This window comes from Palaemon carinicauda, chromosome 19 (genome assembly GCF_036898095.1).
Source record: "Palaemon carinicauda isolate YSFRI2023 chromosome 19, ASM3689809v2, whole genome shotgun sequence".
Taxonomy (NCBI): domain Eukaryota; kingdom Metazoa; phylum Arthropoda; class Malacostraca; order Decapoda; family Palaemonidae; genus Palaemon; species Palaemon carinicauda.
In genome coordinates this window covers 108,512,312-108,536,823 of record NC_090743.1, presented here as the reverse complement: position 1 = coordinate 108,536,823, position 24,512 = coordinate 108,512,312, and the positions used below count along the sequence as shown (strand labels likewise).

Below are 24,512 nucleotides of genomic sequence, written 5' to 3'. Positions count from 1 at the left end.
GTAACAGATGACACGCATCATCTCTTACTCTGCCCAGTGAGGAGTTTGAGGCTGTACCTTAAGAGAACAGACTTAGTCTGTCCTTGTGGCCTGCACTTCTTGTCAGCACAGGAAAGACCAAGAGAAGGGTCACCAAGAACACAATCTCAGCATGGATTCGCAATGTCATAGATCAGGCACTGAATCCAGACCCTCCTCCTTTACGTTGCCCCCAAGCTCATGTTGTCAGGGGCGTAGCTACGTCCCGGGCATTCAAGAGGAACTTCTCAGTGATACAGGTTCTTCAGGCTGGGGTGTGGAAACGACAGTCTACTTTCACATCCCACTGTGACCCACAGTAGGCTAGATACGTTTTCTGTCTGTCCTGTGGTGGCTGCACAACAGCTGGTGTAATACCTCAAGCTCCTTATTGGACAAGTAGCAGAAGGTTGAGGGCACTGATACCTGGTTTTAGTCTGCGTGAATGAAAAGGTTTGACTGACATTCTTTTCTTCCTCCTGCCCTCTCTTGGGGATAGCAGCATCCTGGTTTCTCTGCATAAGCTGACCTCAAACCACTGCAAGTAAATCATGCTCTCTTGTGTACCTAGTATTAAGCTAATACTGTTGCGTCCCCATACCCTGGAAAGGTGGTATTGGGAAAGTCTTGGTTACAACAATTTTTCCTACTAAAGACTTGAAATAACTTTACCTGGACGGTCACACTTCTAAATATCTCAAAACGCAGCTTGCGTAGGCCACGTACGTAGCAAGGTTTTAGCAAGGCGTAGGGACCCCTCATTTTGAGTACTAATATAATCAGATGAGGAGCCCCCGGGTAAAAGCCAAAAGCCAGATTGGCAGGGACGTCCACCCTTCCTAATGGGTGAGTCACCCCTAAATAAATAGCATAGGTTTGTATTCCAGTTATGGAACAAATGACAAATTCGTAGATAATTTGTATTTATTCCTAACGATACAAACCTTAGCTATTTATACAAACTTGCCCGCCAGCCCTATCTCCCTTGAAATCCTACATCCAAGCAAAGTGAACTAAATCACCGATGTGAGAGCGGAAGTGGTAGCAAGCTACCCCACCCTCCCACCCCCACTAACTAGTGGTATGGGTAGTTAACCCTCGCTAAATTTTAATGGCTCGTCATTTCAGCTTTGCTGGAAGTAATACCCCTAAATATATAGCTACGGTTTGTATCATTAGGTAAAATACAAATTATCTACGAATTTGTCTTATTGATCTTCTTTTACAGGGAATAGGTTTGCAGTCTATTTATATTTGTAAATAACTTTTTTTTTTGTTTCATGAAAATTTTCTTGAATGAACTAAAAATTGTGTAGATATTTATTTTCATTTGACTGTCATTTTACTATTTTTAGGTGTTACCTTATCACATGATTTAGTAGTTTCAGGTTCTGCTCATTACTTTGAGAGTATTATTATTCTTTTTTTTTTTTTTTATATGTTGGAGGAGCAATAGAATTTTGGGTCATTAGTATTGAAACACTCATGAGGTTTTCTTGAATTCCATTAGGTTTTACATTCTTTGAATTTTTTGATTACTTGAAAGCCCATTTTTATTTTGAACTTGGGTTGTGTTTTTGGGTGAAGAAGCAACTGGTATTATACTCTAGCATTGTATGTTTAGGTCTGACAGGTACTTTTTAATTATTCAGTAAAATTTTCTCTATAGTTAGAACGTGTTCTGGTATGCCAAGTTTTTGTTTAATGTATTCACCTCGTGGTCTACACATCCCTCACTTTGCAACAGATCAAGGAACGAATGATCTCGTGTAACCCTAAATACAGTAAGATCAACCGTCGGGCATCAGGAGTAAAAAACTAAAGAGATCGAAAGTTCTTGGATACGATGGAATAACTGCCAAGATGATACTGGCTGAAAATGAACTGACCCCCAGAATACTTACATGATTATTTTGTAGAATGTGGCATGAAGAGACAAAACCTGATGAAATGGAGTTATGAGTGTTGGTGAAAATGGCAAAAAAAGGTGACCTGACAGATTGCAATAATTACAGAGGTATAACACTATTGTCAGTTATGAAAATATAATGTAATCTTATTCTAATGAGACTGGAGAGAAATATTGATGAAAAGCTGGGAGATAAACAAGCTGGATTTCAAAAAGGTAGAAGTTGTACTTACCAAATTTTAATTTTCAGACATGTTGTATAGCAATGTGCGGAATATATAAATCAACTTTTGATGGCATTTGTGGACTATGAAAAAGCATAGTGTGAACATGTTCTTCATCCTCCTCGTGGATTTTGTAATGCGTAGAACAGTCGGAGATGGTGTTGGATTGGATTGGATTGGTAATTGGAAATTAGCAGACCTTGAGTATGCTGATGATGCTGTCCTTATTGGCAGAACACCACAGGTTTTACAATGCTTGCTTACCAGAATGCTTGAAATATCACACAAGCCTGGGCTCGATAAATAGAAGAAAGACAGAGATGATGAAAACAGAGTATGCAATCGGAGATGAAGTATCATTGGAAGGAGAAAGGATTGATGAGATAGAATCAGTTTAAGTATTTAGGAACTATGACCTCCAATACAGGGTCTTTAGAATTAGAGTTTAGTGAAAGATTGAAAAAAGCAAATCGGACAATGGCTAGGTTAAGTAAAATTTGGAAATCAAATAACCTGAAATTACATATAAAAATCGAACTATAGGCCTACATCAGTTTAGTGAGATCGATGTTACTATATAGACACGAGTCATAGTATGATAATGAAATAATCTCCAATAGATTTAACAGATTTAAAAACAAATCCCTCAGAAGGATACTGGGAGTTAAATGGTAGGACAGGATTAAGAATGAAACTAAGAGATTACTCGTGTCATATTATTATTATTACTAGCCAAGCTACAACCCTAGCTGGAAAAGCAAAATGCTATAAGCCCAAGTGCTCCAATAGGGAAAAATATCCCAGTGAGGAAATGAAACAAGGAAATAAATAAATGATGAGAACAAATTAACAATAAATCATTCTAAAAACAGTAACAACGTCAAAACAGATATGTCATCTATAAATTATAAAAAGACTGTCAGCCTGTTCAACATAAAAAAATTTGTTGCAACCTTGAACTTTTAAAGTTCTACCGATTCAACTACCCGATTAGGAAGGTCATTCCACAACTTGGTCACAGCTGGAATAAAACTTCTAGAATATTGTGTAGTATTGAGCCTCATGATGGAGAAGGCCTGGCTATTAGAATTAACTACCTGGCTAGTATTACGAATAGGGTGGAATTTTCCAGTAAGATCTGAATGTAAAGGATGGCCTGAGTTATGAAAAATCTTCTGCAACATGCATAATGAACTAATGGAATTACGGTGCCAAAGATTGATATCTTGATCAGGAATAAGAAATTTAATAGACCATAAGTTTCTGTCCAACAAATTAAGATGAGAATCAGCGGCTGAAGACCAGACAGGAGAAAAATACTCAAAACAAGGTAGAATGAAAGAATTAAAACACTTCTTCAGAATAGATTGATTACCAAAAATCTTGGAAGACTTTCTCAATAAGCCAATTTTTTGTGCAATTAAAGAAGACAGACCTGATGTGTTTCTCAAAAGTAAATTTGCTGTTGAGAATCACTCCTAAAATTTTAAGAGTCATACAAAGTTAAAGAAACATTATCAAGACTGAGATCTGTATGTGGATGAGATCATGGTGAGGGGTATATGATGATGGTTAGGGCATGTTCTTTGCACTCCCCAAGAGAGATTACTTCACCAAACGTTTAGCTGGGCTCCACAAGGCACTAGAAGAGTCGGGAGACCCAGGCCTACATGGCTGAGGTCTAAAGTGTGAAGTAGGAGATGGTTAATGGAATAGTATTGAATTAAAAGCTTAAAATAGAGACGACTGGCGAAATCTAACCGAGGCCCTTTGCGTCAATAGTCGGAGGAGGAGATGAGATAATGAATAAAAAATTTTCCTAGTTAAAAATCTTATCCTTTGTGGTTGCTGAAGCAAACTTGTTTTTCTTAAAATTTATTTGAATTCTTTTCTTTTGCCTTATTTGGCTAATGATATTTCCCAATACTTAATCTCAGCTTTTACTTTGGGATGGCAAAGCTTAAGTTTAAAAATGCATACTACTGTATAGATTATGAAATCTCCTAATATTGATCTTATAATGCCAAGATTGGTACACCTATACCACATAGAGCACTGAAAAGAAGTGTCCCTTAGATTTATGCACATTTGTCAGTTTATCAAATATCAAAAGATGCTTGACTAAATTTATGCTATTATTTATAAAAACATACAATTATAATCTGTAGTTGAAGATAAAAAGTGGTATTATTATCCACTGGTGTGAAGAAGACAAACTCTTTTTAAGTCCTCTTCACATCTATGCTCACCGTACTTTTGTATCAGTAATCATTTAGTGAATGGTCAGTCATTTCTAAAAGCTCATTTTCTTTTCATTCTACTTCATTACATAATTTTCTTATTTATAGGTTTTTGTCTAAATAGATAAGAGTACAATTATTGATATAAAATGCTTTGTGATAGATAATGTTTATGCTTTTATACTGTTGTCAGTATACAATTTACCACAATAATTGATTATAGGGAATATTACCCAATTTTATGGCAAGGTATGCATGTGCAAGAGAGTGTCAGTAAAGATAATCTGGGATGGTCTAATGTTATCGGTGTATGATTTCAATTATAGTTCGTCTAAACTTCAATATACTGTAGATGCAAAAGAATTTTTTTTGTAATTTGTTTTGTTTATATTCTTTTTATATAAATTTGACCATGAACTGAAAATTATCCAGGTAGGAAAGACAAGAGATTGACAAGGAATTTTGCAATAAATGCTTTGATTTTTATGTGCAGCTTCTAAAACTTAACAGGATGAATTGATTGTAGTCTTGTAAGTATTCACCTAGATTTTATCTACAGGTAATCATAATTTAAGTGTTAGACATTTCCAATTTTGATTGATAAATGTAGGTGCATTTTGTTAATTCAATTGAATTTGACGGTTTCTTGGTTTCTGGTGTACGTTTTGGATTTGATTTAAAGTTGTAGGCTGTGTTTAGCATTGGAAAAATGGAGGATCTCCTTATGCATATTTTGTATGTACTAGTTGTATTAATGCTTTATTGCTGTATTTATTATGGCTTTTAAAATCCTTAAATTGATTTGATAAGTTTTATGTTGAGTTGCTGATTGATACAAGTTCATCTTTCTAATTGAATTCCGTGCTCTGTATGGTTTTTTTTTTCTTTGCTTCTCTGTTTATTCGAAACATCAGATTAATAATAAGATGAAACAAATGCAGTAGTAAGACTTCTTTAGATTTCTGAGCTTCATTCACTTGTGACCGTCAGCCCACAAGCCTGGCTTATTTGAGATGAGGTTAGCCTGCCAAATATTCTTTGGCTAACTTATTTTTAGTAAGAGTGGCTATTGGGCTCTCTGCGACATCCAGGAGAGGTGGCAGTAGGCAATAACGCTGCCGTTTCGCCAAGCTTTACTGCAGTTTTATTTACACCCTGTCAAGTCACAGCTGTCTTTACTTAAGATTTCTGCCAGTCCACTACTCGTCTGTAGACCCCATGTAGACGGGCAGAGCAAGTCTTTACTATACATGACCCTCTTGCTCGTCTACATGACTCGTCTAGGACTTTGTCTACTTATCAAGCGTGATACATTCATGTTGGGATATTTTATTTGCTTTGTTGTAAATGTATTAGTAACTTGATTTTCTGAGTTCTATAGCACATACCTGAAATCATGCCTTTTATTTAATGTAGTGTTGTTTTTGGTGTACTGTATAGTAATCTTAGGTATTCACAGGAAAAGTGGTAATATGTCTTTCAAGTTTGTAGTTATGAGAAGCACCATGGATGCCTGTCAAATTTAGTATAAGGTAAGACTGGTAAAAATCTTTGCGTTAATAATTCTCGTCTGGTTCTCTCAGTATATCGTAGTAGCATACATATTTCTCACCTGTTAGTAGTTGATGAAAAACAGAAATTTGACAGAATACTTTTTGCCAGTTTTAGAAATTTACAGCCTAAATTTTCTGCATTATAATGCAAGTTGTCTCAACCTGTACGATTATTATTTGTATTAATTTTAGGCATTTTGTTTCTCTAAATTCACAAGGTAATATTTACCCTTGTCGTCCATAATCATGTAAGAATATAAGTAATCAGACACTAGCATGTTGCTTGTGACAGAATGGAAAAGTAGTTCTTGGTGATATTTTAGTAAGGGGGATATCACTACTCGTTTTAAGGTATATGTCTGTAACATTTTATTAATAGAAGTAAGGCATATAAATGAATATAAAAATATGCTTGAAAATGTTTTTCTCATGCATTTATAAATCTTTCATCTTTTGAAATAGAGAATATGTTTTCAGCCGAGCTGGAATGGTTGTTAAATTTGTTAATGAAGTAGTTAACCCTTTTACCCCCAAGCTATTTGGAACTTTCCAAACCTTAACCCCCAAGCGTTTTTCTTTTTCAAGCAGGTTTTGCAATATTTTTTTTTTTTAGATTGCGCTGACAGCCTTAATTTTTGTCATGGAGAGGTCAGGTTGGTCTCATTATTTTGGAAAATGCCTGAAGTTTTTCATAAAGTTATCAAAAATATGTAAAAAAAAATGCAAATAGCAGTTATTTGCACGCATGTACCGGTACGTCCATGGGGGTTAAGGGATGAGTTTTGTGAAATGTACCAGTTCGTCCATAGGGGTAGAATGGTTAACGACAGATGGTGAGTGTGGTCGAGAATCTCTGCCTCTCCACCTGTCGGAAACGTGTCACTTTTGTTTTCGGCTGCAACGTGTATGGATTTACTGTTGTGTCCCTACCTAACTTTTTCTTACTGGAAGTGAATGCTGGTGGTTGCTTGTGACTAGATATGATGCAAGAGGTTCATAATTGCAGGAAAAAGGCTGGACGTTGCAACCAGTTTTTGTCTAAGCTGGCATAGATTCAAACTTCCCTCTGCTTGTAGGGGGCATGATTGTTTGCAATCATTCCTGTGTATTGAGTTCATTGGGATCTTCCTTTTCTAGGCCAATTCTTGAGGTTCTCATCTTCATTTGAACGTTTGATCCACCTGAATGTTGTTTTCCTACTTATCTATCTATCTATATACCAAGGCACTTCCCCCAATTTTGGGGGGTAGCCGACACCAACAATGAAACAAAACAAAAAGGGGACCTCTACTCTCTATGTTCCTTCAGCCTAATCAGGGACCCAACCGAGTTCAGCTGGTACTGCTAGGGTGCCACAGCCCAACCTCCCACATTTCCACCACAGATGAAGCTTCATAATGCTGACTCCCCTACTGCTGCTACCTCCGCGGTCATCTAAGGCCCCGGAGGAAGCAGCAGGGCCTACTGGAACTGCGTCACAATCGCTCGCCATTCATTCCTATTTCTAGCACGCTCTCTTGCCTCTCTCACATCTATCCTCCTATCACCCAGAGCTTTCTTCACACCATCCATCCACCCAAACCTTGGCCTTCCTCTTGTACTTCTCCCATCAACTCTTGCATTCATCACCTTCTTTAGCAGACAACCATTTTCCATTCTCTCAACATGGCCAAACCACCTCAACACATTCATATCCACTCTAGCCGCTAACTCATTTCTTACACCCGTTCTCTCCCTCACCACTTCGTTCCTAACCCTATCTACTCGAGATACACCAGCCATACTCCTCAGACACTTCATCTCAAACACATTCAATTTCTGTCTCTCCATCACTTTCATTCCCCACGACTCCGATCCATACATCACAGTTGGTACAATCACTTTCTCATATAGAACTCTCTTTACATTCATGCCCAACCCTCTATTTTTTACTACTCCCTTAACTGCCCCCAACACTTTGCAACCTTCATTCACTCTCTGACGTACATCTGCTTCCACTCCACCATTTGCTGCAACAACAGACCCCAAGTACTTAAACTGATCCACCTCCTCAAGTAACTCTCCATTCAACATGACATTCAACCTTGCACCACCTTCCCTTCTCGTACATCTCATAACCTTACTCTTACCCACATTAACTCTCAACTTCCTTCTCTCACACACCCTTCCAAATTCTGTCACTAGTCGGTCAAGCTTCTCTTCTGTGTCTGCTACCAGTACAGTATCATCCGCAAACAACAACTGATTTACCTCCCATTCATGGTCATTCTCGCCTACCAGTTTTAATCCTCGTCCAAGCACTCGAGCATTCACCTCTCTCACCACTCCATCAACATACAAGTTAAACAACCACGGCGACATCACACATCCCTGTCTCAGCCCCACTCTCACCGGAAACCAATCACTCACTTCATTTCCTATTCTAACACATGCTTTACTACCTTTGTATAAACTTTTCACTGCTTGCAACAACCTTCCACCAACTCCATATAACCTCATCACATCCCACATTGCTTCCCTATCAACTCTATCATATGCTTTCTCCAGATCCATAAACGCAACATACACCTCCTTACCTTTTGCTAAATATTTCTCGCATATCTGCCTAACTGTAAAAATCTGATTCATACAACCCCTACCTCTTCTAAAACCACCCTGTACTTCCAAGATTGCATTCTCTGTTTTATCCTTAATCCTATTAATCAGTACTCTACCATACACTTTTCCAACTACACTCAACAAACTAATACCTCTTGAATTACAACACTCATGCACATCTCCCTTACCCTTATATAGTGGTACAATACATGCACAAACCCAATCTACTGGTACCATTGACAACAAAAAACACATATTAAACAATCTCACCAACCATTCAAGTACAGTCACACCCCCTTCCTTCAACATCTCAGCTTTCACACCGTCCATACCAGATGCTTTTCCTACTCTCGTTTCATCTAGTGCTCTCCTCACTTCCTCTATTGTTATCTCTCTCTCATTCTCACCTCCCATCACTGGCACCTCAACACCTGGAACAGCAATTATATCTGCCTCCCTATTATCCTCAACATTCAGCAAACTTTCAAAATATTCCGCCCACCTTTTCCTTGCCTCCTCTCCTTTTAACAACCTTCCATTTCCATCTTTCACTGTCTCTTCAATTCTTGCGCCAGCCTTCCTTACTCTCTTCACTTCTTTCCAAAACTTCTTCTTATTCTCTTCATATGACTGACCCAATCCCTGACCCCACCTCAGGTCAGCTGCCCTCTTTGCCTCACGTACCTTGCGCTTTACTTCCACCTTTTTCTCTCTATATTTTTCATACTTCTCTATACTATTACTCTGCAGCCATTCTTCAAAAGCCCTCTTTTCCTCTTCCACTTTCACCTTCACTCCTTCATTCCACCATTCACTGCCCTTCCTCATGCTGCCTCCAACAACCTTCTTGCCACATACATCACTTGCAATCCCAACAAAATTTTCTTTTACTAACTTCCATTCCTCCTCTAAATTACCAGTTTCTCTTACTCTCACCTCATCATATGCCATTTTCAACCTTTCCTGATATTTACTTTTTACCCCCGGTTTTATTAGCTCTTCAATCCTCACTACCTCCCTTTTACATCCACCTACTCTATTCCCCCACTCTTTTGCTACAACTAATTTTCCTTCCACCAAAAAATGATCAGACATACCGTTAGCCATACCCCTAAACACGTGCACGTCTTTCAATCTTCCAAACATTCTTTTAGTCACCAACACATAATCCATTAATGCCCTTTCTACTACTCTTCCATTTGCCACTCTTACCCACGTATACTTATTCTTATCTTTCTTTTTAAAGAAGCTAGCACCTATTACCATCTCTTGTTCAACACACATGTCTACCAGTCTCTCACCACTCTCATTTTCACCTGGTACGCCATACTTTCCAATGACACCTTCTACCTCTCCAGCGCCCACTCTAGCATTTAAGTCACCCATAACAACCACATAATTCCTTCTACCCAGTCCTTCTACACACCTAGTTAAATCATTCCAGAACTCATTCCGATCTTCTTCACTTTTCTCACTACCTGGCCCATACGCACTGACAAACGCCCAACATTCCCTACCCAACCTAACCCTTACCCACATTAACCTAGATGATATCTCCTTCCATTCCACTACTTTTCCTACTTATATTTAATTTATTACTAATTTCGATGGAGGAGGAGATCAATTCTTTGTATTTCTATTATGAGTGTCTGTATAGCTACTGAATTTCTCTGTCCTTCTACCCAGAAATTTATATAAATTTATTTGATGTTGCCCATGATGCTCCATCCTACCAATGTTAGCTAAGTAAGAAGTAGGCTAAATACTAAATGTCTCCGTATGTTATTATCATCTGTCAAGTTGAACCATTGTTTCCACGGCTTTTCAGACAACCTTTCGGAGTCTGTGAGAAAAATTTTCTGGTGTTATTATTTAGGAAGTTTGCGTGTGGTTGGCAGCCTAGATTTTATTGTTCATATTTCAGAATTTCTTGTTTTATTTCATGGCATAATATTGAAAATGACTAAGTTTATACCAGTGAAGATTTTTTTACATTTTATAGATATATGTTTTATATATATTCTGCTTTGCTTTTATAATTCAAAAGGTTTACAAAAGAATAGAAGTAATTCTTTTCACTTTGAACAATAATAAAAGTACAGTACACACATCATCACTATTGAATGTGATCGTACAATGTTCTCATGCTGTTTATAGAGAAAGCAATGACCTTCCTGGCACACCAGTCAGCAAACCAATGGGTTAACTGGCTTTTTGGGGAGAAAGGATGTTTTGGTCTTCCGTCCATTTCCCAAAACAAGCAGGCTCAAAGGTAGCGCTGTTGGCTGAAAAACTCATCGGTATGGGCAGCAACATTTCTTCTTCCAAGGAGTTTAGTACAGGCAACTTGGAGAAGTGAAGGGCTGCTTCACAGGTCTGTCTGATCTAGGACACAATCTCCAAGGGCCCTGTCCCCTTCAAAGGAAGCTGGTTTGGTCATTCCTGCATGATCGGGTGCAAGGAGGGCAGGGCCATTCCAAGACCCCAATTAGGACTACCCACAATTTTACCCATATAGAAACCTAACATGCAGAGCCCTTTCAAGTCGCCCAACCTGGTTCTTCCAGGAAGGGGGTTGGTTGGTGGGAAGAATGGAGGGAGAAGGGAGTGCATATGCCCTTGGAGCTTTTCAAGTTCTGATGGTGTGTTGGGAAAAAAAAGTCTTTCTAGCACTGCAAGCATTCTAAGAACATTTGAGGAGGCACTCGGTAGTGTTGATGAGACACCACCACCATGATGTCATATTCAAAGAGGCAAGGGGACATGGGCTCACTCCCTCTCTGTGAGCTGACGGAGCGAATGCACATTTAGGTGTCCTAGGAAAAGGACACTTGAAAATCAAATTATTGTTGTCTGGTCTTGGGTAGTGCCATAGGCTCTGTACCGTGGTCTTCCACTGTCTTGGATTAGAGTTTTCTTGCTTGGGGGTACACTGGGCATGCTGTTCTATCTTATTTCTCTTCCTCTTTTTTTATGGTTTATATGTGAAGGATCTAATTTAATGTTGTTACTGTTCTTGAAATATTTTATTTTGAGTCTGTATTCTTCTCTTATAATTTATTTATTTCCTTGTTTCCTTTCCTCACTGGGCTATTTTTCTTTGTTGGAGCCCTAGGGCTTATAGTATATTGCTTTTCCAACAAAGGTTATTGCCTAGCTTTTAATAATAATAATAACAATTCCACGTTGTATATTTTTCAGCCAGGTACGTTACAGACAAGAGGAATGTAAAGTACTACCAGACTCTCCCAGTTGCCATGGAGAGGATATAGGGTTGAAGTGGTCCATACATCCTTGTGTAATGGAGAGGCTTCTTGCCCTGTGGAGTTCTCCGGGGATCAACTAGTTCACCATGCGGCTAAACAGTAATCTTTCTATGTTTAGTTCTCCCATTCCAAACCCAACGGCCATGTTCAAAGAAGCCTTCCAGCACTCGGGATAACCTGGACACGTATCCCTTTCCTCTGTTCAGCCTGATATGTCCGCTAATCAAGTGAGTGTTGATTATGCCAGAACTTAGGATAACCCTGGTGGCTCCCAGATGGCCATATACCAAGTGGTATCTTGATTTGTAAGCACTACTAGTTGAGGTCATGATAGAAATAACCTTAATGGTCCACACTTCTCTGTCAGCTGCAATTTCATAGGTACCACAATCTGGTTATTTAGTATCTCTTCTGAGAAAAAGGCTTTTTGTGAGGCACTGCACAGATGTCTGTGATGATCCTCTGCAGCTGTTTACCAGGGAATGTAGGCCATCATCTATGATTGGTGTCACAGAAGGGATGCTTCTCCAATCAGAGCATCTCTGGCGTAAATCGCGCATTTTCCAGTCTTCCTTTGCTGAAATAAGTGCCTCTTGAGTCATGGCTGTGAAAGGCAACCACTCAACCTTAGGCATAATCTTTCGACTGAAGGGTATAGAACTGTCCTCCTCATGGGAGTTGTGTATGTTCACGAGGAGTTTGGAGTAGTCTTTCCACCCCTGGCCTTTAGGGCCCCCGAGTAGAATGTGACCCTCATTCTTAAGGGTCTTACACATACCCCATTTGAATCTTTGAGAAGATTGTCGGGCAGAAATCTGACTGAAGACTGTCTTTCTGCTAGTGTTAGCATTGGCAAAGAGAGTAGGCAAGTTGCCAGGCTTTTTGGCAAAAACCCATAACCCATCCCTGCATGACCCAAGGTTTGTGACCTTCTCCATCCTCTTGATTCGTGAAGTGTTGGGTGTTAATCGAGAGGCAATACTTTAGTGTCCTGTGAGGGCTTTGTGGTGCTATCTGAAGAGGACTCAACACTTCAGGCCTAAGTGTCAGTAACTCTTCCTTAGCTCTAGCAGGATCAAGAAAGAATTTTTTAAGGAATGCAATCTCTTTCTGGCTTCGTTACATTATCTGTAAAGTGTATGCCTCGACCGCTGAAAGGGTTGAGGTACCAGGTAGGACCAGAGTTCAAGAAATTAGCAGTATAGGCATCATCCTAGTCTTTGAGAGGAATATTAGTTGGCCAGGTGTTTGAAACTGGGATTTGTAAACCACAGACCACCTTCGCAATCTTTTACCCACTGGAGTAAGTATACCCATAAGTCGCTTTGACACCTTGTTGCTAACCCAGCTCCTGTTCAGGACAGGAGGCATCTGGCTCTTAATTTATTTTGCCCCCCCCCCCCCCCCCCCCCCTTCTCATAGGAACGAAGTGTTACTTGCTTAATCTGACTTGATGCTGGTAAGCTATGGATCTGAACCCCATTTTTAGAATCAAAGAAGTATCCACCCCATCCTCCCTAACAAAGGGGAGAATGGTGGAATTTATATCAACTTGTTGATCATCGTGCGCAAGTTATTTTATACCAGACTAATATCCCCTTCGGGGAAAACGATCCCTCATTTGACCTCGCACTAATCTTTTTGGATAGACCAGGCCTTCTCGGTAAACTCCAGAGATTGCTGGAGTCATCACTTCACTCCTGTACATGACCAGGTAGATTGACACGTTTCAGCAAAGAAAGAGAACCAACCAATTTAGGTCTGTATGGGGGACTTATTCCCACTAATCAACGAGTTTCCCTATTTTAAAGGACAAAAGTTTTGTACACTACGCATAGGAACAAATCAATTTTAAAAGTAATTTTAATTTTCCTAGATACACAAACCTGAGCCCTTTACAGTTAAACTTCCTACCTCAAGCAACCCTTTCAGTCCTGAAAATGACATGCCTCTACAGGTGAAGGGATGGGGCTTCTCGCCCGCACTCGCCATCTGTCTTTAGTTACCTCGTTAACAAATTTTACTGCGATTCCAGCTCTGCTGAAAATGCATTCCTTACTTTACAGGACTTAAGTTTGTATACAAATTACTTTTAAAATATATTTTACAAAGCTTGTAAATTAATGAAAATATAGATATTATACAAGAAATATTAAGAATTAAATACTGTATCTTCATATAAACAGATATTTCCAAGTACAGTAGTACAGTACTTAGCTTTACGAGTTTAATTTGTTCTTGTAGCAAGCTTGCAACCTGAAGTGTTCATATTGTAAAACTATTTTTCTCATAAGAAATAAAAGAAATTCACCTGATACATTCCACAAGTCCATAAATACACATATGCACTCTTTTTTTAAAGTTTTGGTAAAGCTAATTATTGAACAATTTTGAACCCTTAATATCAGAAATTAATATAAATTAGTAGTTCACATTGAAATCTTTGAAATAATTGACAAGTTATTGCACACTTTACATTTATGGAGAGTCATGGCGAGAGGAGGAGGAGCCTCCTCTATGAGAACTAATGAGGAAATATTGGGAATTCTCTCTTGAATGACTCACAATTGCTAACTGTATCACTTATTTTACGCTTTATGGACACTTGCTTATGTATTTTTTTTCCTCTCGTGCTCAATTTTGACAAGAACCTACAGTATCTATAGAGGACTGCTTTTGCCTTTTTTTTAAAAAAGCATAAAAGTGGGGTAAAAATCCCATGAACACTGCATAGGTTGCGTATGGGCTACCGTGCAACTGATTTCTTGCTAGTCTTATTATTACTTGACCACAAAAGATGACCATATGGCACGGTCTTTCATAATGGAAAGATGCATTACTCGTAACCCAATTCAGATTAGTATGCTTGTATTCAAAGTTACTTGTTACTGAGGTACTACTGTACTTCTATACTGTGGAATATAATCCATTTGCTGTTCAAATATTTTAAAAAGTATTGGCAGTAAAGGTCAGTTATGATATACAGTACTTGAATCATATTTGAAAATGTAGTGAAAAGGTCAATTTTTTTACCAACAATTAACATACGGTATTGAAATTTACTAATATGTCTTAATTGATATAAACCATGTGGTCTAGGCCAAAATGGGAGTTAAGAATGGTTACTCTGGTCTGGCCAAATAATTTGATGACCATGTTCATAAACAAATAAAAAATCCTAAGAACTTCCCAAGCAGTACTCCATAGAGAAAAATAGAAACCATAAGAAAATGAGGTTAGTGTTTGATACTATAGAGTACTTTTGTTTTATGAAAACTTCCTAAGCAACTTCATGCTATTTAGCTTATTCTATTAAAATGCTAATGAATGATAGTATCTGCTTTTGAGAATACAAGCATAAGGTTAGTTCTACTAATGATGATAATAGTATTATGAATTATTCTAATGAAACCACCAGATTAGGATTAAATTTAGACTGAAGTGTCTGTTCTTGAATAAGAGATATGATTTGAGTAAAGAAGTTGAAATATGTTGGACAGCCGAGTACAATGTGACAATGGAAATTTATGATGATTAATAGCCAAAAAGGAGTGCAGCTGAATCCACGGGACTTGTGCATACATGCCATTTAGAAAGAAATTCAAGGCTACCATTGTAAGGGGTATACTTATATGGAGAAAAATAACCATGTGACTGTCTTCCTTTAACTAGGGAGAGCAACCACTTCATAATATATACCGTATCTCACGAAGATGGTTTTAGCCATTTTTTAGCCCAAAGTCAGAGGTTTTGACTTGTTAAAAACTATAGCTATCAAATTTTCTACCATCCTTTGGTTATTTGCAGGTCTAATATATATATATATATATATATATATATATATATATATATATTATATATATATATTATATATATATATGTATGTATGTATGTATGTAGGTAATTATAAAGTAGTTGAGACTACTCTCATTTATGGTCTTTTTGTTAACAAATACTTAAACACTTTTTATACTCCCTTCAGTATCTCCAGTTCCTATTATTGCATAAGCAGAATGGTCTTGTAGTGTAATAAGGTGTCAAATGAGTCAATTTTGTAGCTTGATGAGGTTTCAAAGGAATCAATTTTGTAAGTTGTTGAAGTGTCAAAGGATTGAATGATTTTAGTGGTTAGATGGGTTATTCCTAGAGATGGAAATGATCGTTCAAATAGTAGTTGTAGGATAATTTGTTTTGTGATTGTGATACAAATTGAATGTTAAATAGGGGAAAAACAAATGTTTTTTTACATACACACATACCAAGGCACTTCCCCCAATTTTGGGGGGGGGTTAGCCGACATCAAACAAATGAAACAATAAAAGGGGACCTCTCCTCTCTACATTCCTCCCAGCCTGACAAGGGACTCAACCAAGTTTGGCTGGTACTGCTAGGGTGCCACAGCCCACCCTCCCCCGTTATCCACCACAGATGAAGCTTCATAATGCTGAATCCCCTACTGCTGCTACCTCTGCGGTCATCTAAGGCACCGGAGGAAGCAGCAGGGCCTACCGGAACTCCGTCACAATTGCTCGCCATTCATTCCTATTTCTAGCACGCTCTCTTGCCTCTCTCACATCTATCCTCTTATCACCCAGAGCTTTCTTCACTCCATCCATCCACCCAAACCTTGGCCTTCCTCTTGTACTTCTCCCATCAACTCTTGCATTAATCACCTTCTCTAGCAGACAGCCATTTTCCATTCTCTCAACATGGCTAAACCACCTCAACACATTCATATCCACTCTAGCTGCTAACTCATTTCTTACACCCGTTCTCACCCTCACTACTTAGTTCCTAACCCTATCTACTCGAGATACACCAGCCATACTCCTTAGACACTTCATCTCAAACACATTAAATTTCTGTCTCTCTGTCACTTTCATTCCCCACAACTCCGATCCATACATCACAGTTGGTACAATCACTTTCTCATATAGAACTCTCTTTACATTCATGCCCAACTCCCTATATTTTACTACTACCTTAACTGCCCCCAACACCTTGCATCCTTCATTCACTCTCTGACGTACATCTGCTTCCACTCCACCATTTGCTGCAACAACAGACCCCAAGTACTTAAACTGATCCACCTCCTCCAGTAACTCTCCATTCAACATGACATTCAACCTCGCACCACCTTCCCTTCTCGTACATCTGATAACCTTACTCTTACCCACATTAACTCTCAACTTCCTTCTCTCACACACCCTTCCAAATTCTGTCACTAATCGGCCAAGCTTCTCTTCTGTGTCTGCAACCAGTACAATATCATCCGCAAACAACAACTGATTTACCTCCCATTCATGGTCATTCTCGTCTACCAGTTACAATCCTCGTCCAAGCACTCGAGCATTATCCTCTCTCACCACTCCATCAACATAAAAGTTAAACAACCACGGCAACATCACATATCCCTGTCTCAGCCCCACTCTCACTGGAAACCAATCGCTCACTTCATTTCCTATCCTAACACATGCTTTACTACCTTTGTAGAAACTTTTCACTGCTTGCAACAACCTTCCACCAACTCCATATAACCTCATCACATTCCACATTGCTTCCCTATCAACTCTATCATACGCTTTCTCCAGATCCATAAACGCAACATACACCTCTTTACCTTTTGCTTAATATTTCTCGCATATCTGCCTAACTCTAAAAAATATGATTCATGTTTTTATATATGGGCAAAATAATAATATATGTTATAATATGTGTGGTGGACATATGTAAAGGCCCTTTCTGTAGATGAGGTTCTATTGGCAGTTGTATGTTAATTAGGCCCTTAAGATATTAACTATGAATTAGTGGTAGAATTGATATTTAATTAATGCATTATGTAAGGTATATTCAGTAGAATATTGGAAAATTGTATACCACAGTATATCATAACTTTTCTCGTATTTGCAATGTTTACTCTTGTACAGCTTTAACATCTCCAGATTTTTCTTTTTACAATTTGTAATAGGAAAACTGTAAGAAGAAATATACAGTAGTTCTTGTATGGTGAATATCTAGTGTTGAATTTTTGTAAAATATTCCATTTAGATGTAACTATATACTGTAATCTGGATAGTTTTGTGGTTATGGTATCTTTCAAGCTTGGGGTTAGCACATAAAGAATAGGATTCAAGAGGACTTCCATCTCTTGCAGAATGCTTTGACTCTTAGAGAGGTTAAACTGGCTTTGGTGAAACATGTATTACTTGCTTAAACTTTATATTTTTTTCTATAAAGCAGATTTCATTGGTGGTTGGTATTGCTTAACCTGTGGAAAGATGTATTTAATAGTTCTTTGCCAAGATATGTAAATTATATAAATGGATTATATGAATCTGTGCTTTAAATTAATTTCACTGGAGGCTATGTTCCAGGAGATTTAGTAGTTTTCAACCATTCTTTTATCTTATCACTAAACGTTTTCTGTATCCAAATTCTTATTTTGCTGGAAATGTTGTGAATATAAATCATGATATAAATTTTAAGGTCCTTTTCTTTATTTAATATTGTTTTGTAGAAGTTGAATGAGACCCCTTCATCATATTTATGGCTTGTGTAAAGGATCTGTTTTTAATGTAGAGGTAGAAATTGGAGCAGGGTAGAGTTAAAGAAGATAGACGGCTAAATAGGAAGAGATCATATTTATTGGATGACAAAAGGCTGTGAATATTGCAGGTCTGTTTGTATGGCATGCTACAAAGAATATTTTGTAACATTTACAGTGTGGCATACAAGACTTAAATGAAATGGTGTCTGCTTCGCCGTGTGTTAATCAGGGGATTTTGATTAATGAATGTCATCATGGCATCTATTGAATAAACCTAGATTCTCTACATAAGTGGAAATATTTGTAAGGCCCTATACTATTTAACCCTCAGAGTGTTATTAATGTAGGATATGTACTTGCATAGCATGCCATGTTGCTGCCTGTCCTTGTGTGCCATCTGCGATTTCACCGGTCGCTGGAAGTTTTGGAGAAACACATTGGTTACAAGTTCCAGAACAGATTTCTCCTCCAGCTGGCCCTCACTCACCCATCTTATAGGTTAGCTTCTTGTTTACTTTCAACATTTGTCATGGATATCTCAGATATGTATATAAGTGACTAGAATAGTTTAGTTTTATTACCTGATGAATGTCACAGCCTTATGAAGTTTACTTACTTTATATAATTATTAAATTTATATTCTTGGCTTTAACAGGGAAAATTTTGGCACAAATCCTGACCATGCTCGAAATTCTCTAACCAACTGTGGAATCCGACAGCCTGAGTACGGAGATAGACGCATACATTACATGAACACTAGGAAAAGAGGTAAATTTTGAGTTTGAGGTCTTAAACTACCGAATGATAACAGCAATTTTACATACCCTTATTTTCTTTTCTAAAATCCAGTTTCACATTAAAATTAACAAGTGAACAAGCCAGGTCTAGAACGTTGCAATGAGAGATACTTATACAATACTATACTGTAAATTGATTCATTTATTTTTCATAGAAAAATGAGGTAAGAATTACTATCAATTTTACCATTGATCCTCCTTCATATATTTTATTATTACTGCATGCTAATGGTGTTTAACAAGACAGCAAGTGTAGCATCAAAATATTGATGATTGTAAGTAGAAATGAAAGTATATTTGAATAAAGATCACCCAAGGAAGAGGAATTCATAATACTTGAAGGATGATGATTGCAATTATTTCATTGAAGCTCTCCTGTGGTTTAACTTGATTCCTTTGCAATGTTCATCCCCTTAATGTCTATCATTGAAAAAATAAAATTAACCTCTTCTCTCCCTCCAATGTGCTTGCAATTGTGGGTGTTTTATGGGGAACAAACTGGGCTTGGGTACTTTATATTTTGCGTTAACTTATTGCCAATTAGATGGTTGTATCATTCGCCATAACCGATTGTCAGGTTTAAGGTTTAATTTTTGTTTAGTGTATTCAGTGTTAGATGATTCAAATATATGCAGGTATGTCTTTTGCAGGTTTTAAGATTGGTTTGTGTGCTAAATGTTTAAAGGTTTAAAAGTTGTGCACGAGTGGTAGAGGCAATAGATCATGCTAATTTGCTGGAGCCCCCAGTCAGTATCAATAAGAGACTGGTGTTAAATCTTAGTTACAGCATTCAGTACCACTAACTAAAGAGATTTTGACTATTGTGAATCCAAGGATAGTTGAGTAGAAATTATTTCTTTAGCAGATTCTGCTCTTATTGCGGAGACATTTTTAGGCTCCCCGGATCTTATCCTTATTTTAGTTTTCCTGAGCCGTTTTGTATAAAATAGTACTTTATGGTATGCAACAGGTTACAAGTCTGTTTCCATATTTTGGGGTGAAATGTAGGGAACAGTTGTTCTTCTCTGGTTTGGGAGGTCTCAGATGCTTAGAAATACTCTCTGATTTCACCTATTTTGGGACCTATTTTTGATTACCGGCATTTCAAGCGCATCCCGCCCAGATTGTTCAACAGAACACCTTAGATGGCATGTACAACCATAATGTTCTTGGTGTGAAATAATTGGAATGAGAGAGAATGGAACCTTTAATTTCTTAAAGATAGACATTGTTAGGAACCAACTTTGCAGAGGAGATGGGTGAATTCCTTTTAAGTATTGAAATAATAAATTTTATTCTTAAAATTTAATACTTTAGATTCTCTTATGTGATGCAAGTTAGCTGCAAAAGAAAGTATACCTAGACCACAGAGTTGAAGCTGTCCACTATCACTGGGCTATCTTGAAATGCTACAATACTGGTAAAATTGTTTACAATATAAGTAAAGTTTGTTGAACTCCACCTCTCTTGACAAGTTTGTAGCACTTAATAGAATCCATTGAAATTTTAAGATTTATGTGAATCAAGGTGTACAATAAGACTACTTACGACATACCTAAGGGTTATTCTAATGGCTGAACTTGAAATATTCCATTATATAAGATCATAGTGCAATATACTGTAAACTGTATAGATTTTTTGTTACATTATCACTCCATTATATCATCATCATCATCTCCTCCTACGCCTTTGATGCAAAAGGCCTTTGTTATATTTTGCCAGTCACTAATCGACTAAACTTCTCTTCCGAGTTTGCAACCGGTACAGTTCATCCGCAAACAACACCTGATTTACCTCCCATTCATGATCACTCTCGTCTATCAGTTTCAATCCTCAACCAAGCACTTGAGCATTCACCTCTCTCAACACTCCATAGTCAAGTCATATACACTTATAATTGTTTCCATCTTGATGTTGTTTGTTGATGCTGTTATTTTTTGGAAGGATTTAGGTTGAAGCTTTTATTAGGTAACTGTATTAGGTAAGTTTTTCTAATTTCTCTATTGTACATTTCATAAACCAAGTAATACGGTTATGAATTCTGTAAACATATTCTTTAGGTATAATTTACTTTTTTATAGCTTCCTGCTCGATATTTCAAAGAAATGGTTCATATGCTGCATACCTAATTTTTTTAGGGATAAATACGCTTATAAACATCATGTCACGCTTTGGAAGAAATTTGGAGACCGAGAGCAAGATAACTCATAATGAGCGACTGGAATTCCTGGGAGATGCTGTTGTAGAGTTTCTTACCTCGATACATCTGTTTCATCTGTTTCCGAGTCTAGAGGAGGGTGGGCTAGCTACATACAGGTATGTTTTCCAAATTTTATTCCATTTTGAGTGATGTTTTATCTCTAGGTAACTTATGTCATTATAATAGTAAGAAATAAGAAATATTAAGAGTATACTGTTGTACTGTATGTAAATCTTTATTTCTCCAGAGCTGCAATTGTACAAAACCAACATTTAGCAGTGTTAGCAGAGAAACTTGGACTGGACCAGTTTATGCTGTATGCTCATGGTTCCGACCTATGCCATGACTCTGAATTGAGGCATGCAATGGCTAACTGCTTTGAAGCTCTTATGGGAGCCATTTTCCTGGATAGTGGGATAGAGGTGAACTGTTATGAATTTTCCCTTTGACTATTTGTTCCTACCTGTATACAAACCTTTCTTCCTTTAAAATAGGGATATGTCTTAAGTGGCACTAGAAGAGTTATTGAATCATAACAAGGTACAGTAGTTGATGATGGTAGGCAGCACGAAGGGCAACCCATCCACCCACTTGTCACAGAATAGCCACTTTTGTCTTTGGCCACAGTGTCTACAGACATATCATTGGGCTGCTTTCTCAATTTCTTTTTTCATACATTCATTTGTTATAAGTGTTGGTTTTTATTTTTTTGTGAGCTCTCTTGCTGCTGCACACAAAAGGCAGCATATGAAGTGAATTTTGTTCCTATTTGGATACACAACTTTGTAACCCCCTGCCTTGTGTTGTGTACAGATGATCCCTGTTCAATGTAGTGTTAGTGAGTGTTCTCAGTGCTCCCCTAGTGATAAAACCTTCAGTGTAGAAGCTCATGTTGTGGCGATGTAGGGGTTTGCGGACTGTTGCCAGATGTAGCACGCAGACTGCCTAATGTCTGAATGCCGACCACACTCCGTTTCACTACACAAAAAGAAACTGGAATACCCAGAAATTTGGGTTAAAGGTAAATAATCAAGGATGAACTGGGCATAGGGCACCACCCCTTCATCTTATACTGGGCAAGGAGACCCAGCTAGAACCTTACTTCCTTACTATCTTCTCTTGCCTTGAGCTTGCTGAATAAACAGGTAGTATGACCGTTGATTTAATTCAGGGAAAATTAGCAGAAAAAATAAACAGCTTGAATCTCATGTTAGATATCATAAAGGTAAGTAAATAACACAAAAATTTTTTATTGGTGGCTGAGAAGGGGACACAATGGGGTAGTGGAAAGAAACGCCGTTTACAAAAACAAGAAAAATATTTATTTTGAGAAAGATAAAAAAGATAATGATGAGGACATACAGGTCTTCAATATTGAATGAACTGTGACCAGTATAAAAACAAAAAAGACCAACCAACCAACACATTGGGCACTCCCTTACTAGTACATACATATACCAAGGCATTTCCCCCAAATTTGGGGGATAGTCGACATCAAACAAATGAAACAGAAAAAGGGGACCTCTCCTCTCTACATTCCTCCCAGCCTGACAAGGGATTCGACTGAGTTTGGCTGGTACTGCTAGGGTGTCACAGCCCACTCTCCCCCATTATCCACCACAGATGAAGCTTCATAACGCTAAATCCCCTACTGCTGCTACCTCCGCGGTCAACCAAGGCACCGGAGGAAGCAGCAGGGCCTACCGGAACTGCGTCACAATCGCTCGCCATTCATTCGTATTTCTAGCACGCTCTCTTGCCTCTCTCACATCTATCCTCCTATCACCCAGAGCTTTCTTCACACCATCCATCCACCCAAACCTTGGCCTTCCTCTTGTACTTCTCCCATCAACTCTTGCATTCATCACCTTCTTTAGCAGACTGCCATTTTCCATTCTCTCAACATGGCCAAACCACCTCAATACATTTATATCCACTCTAGCTGCTAACTCATTTCTTACACCCGTTCTCACCCTCACTTCTTTGTTCCTAACCCTATCTACTCAAGATACGCCAGCCATACTCCTTAGACATTTCATCTCAAACACATTCAATTTCTGTCTCTGTCACTTTCATTCCCCACAACTCCGATCCATACATCACAGTTGGTATAATCACTTTCTCATATAGAACTCTCTTTACATTCATGCCCAACCCTCTATTATTTACTACTCCCTTAACTGCCCCCAACACTTTGCATCCTTCAATCACTCACTGACGTACCATCTGTTTTGACTCCACCATTTGCTGCAACAACAGACCCCAAGTACTTAAACTGATCCACTTTCTCAAGTAACTCTCCATTCAACATGACATTCAACCTCGCACCACCTTCCCTTCTCGTACATCTCATAACCTTACTCTTACCCACATTAACTCTCAACTTCCTTCTTTCACACATCCTTCCAAATTCTGTCACTAATCGGTCAAGCTTCTCTTTTGCGTCCGCAACCAGTACAGTATCATCCGCAAACAGCAACTGATTTACCTTCCATTCATGGTCTTTCTCGTCTACCAGTTACAATCCTCGTCCCAGCACTCGAGCATTCACCTCTCTCACAACTCCATCAACATACAAGTTAAACAACCACGGCGACATCACACATCCCTGTCTCAGCCCCACTCTCACCGGAGACCAATCGCTCACTTCATTTCCTATCCTAACACATGCTTTACTACCTTTGTAGAAACTTTTCACTGCTTGCAACAACCTTCCACCAACATCACACTCCACATTGCTTCCCTATCAACTCTATCATACGCTTTCTCCAGATCCATAAACGCAACATACACCTCCTTACCTTTTGCTAACTATTTCTCGCATAACTGCCTAACTGTAAAAATCTGATTCATACAACCCCTACCTCTTCTAAAACAACCCTGTACTCCTAAGATTGCATTCTCTGTTTTATCCCTAATCCTATTAATCATTACTCTACCATACACTTTTCCAACTACACTCAACAAACTAATACCCCTTGAATTACAACACTCGTGCACATCTTCCTTACCCTTACATAGTGGTACAATACATGCACAAACCCAGTCTACTGGTACCATTGACAACACAAAACACATATTAAACAATCTCACCAACCATTCAAGTACAGTCACACCCCCTTCCTTCAACATCTCAGCTCTCACACCATTCATACCAGAC

General features: G+C 38.3%; 1 protein-coding gene across 2 annotated transcripts in view; it reads left to right on the top strand.

The window, feature by feature from the left end:
* Positions 1–24,512, top strand: part of LOC137658710 (ribonuclease 3-like) — a 211,943-nt gene that overhangs the window by 96,453 nt on the left and 90,978 nt on the right. For both annotated transcript variants that reach the window (XM_068393706.1, XM_068393705.1), the window contains exons 14-17: positions 18,720–18,853; positions 19,011–19,123; positions 21,291–21,468; positions 21,600–21,774. In XM_068393706.1, the coding sequence (XP_068249807.1) occupies positions 18,720–18,853; positions 19,011–19,123; positions 21,291–21,468; positions 21,600–21,774 (600 nt within the window). The remainder of the gene's footprint in view (positions 1–18,719; positions 18,854–19,010; positions 19,124–21,290; positions 21,469–21,599; positions 21,775–24,512) is intronic.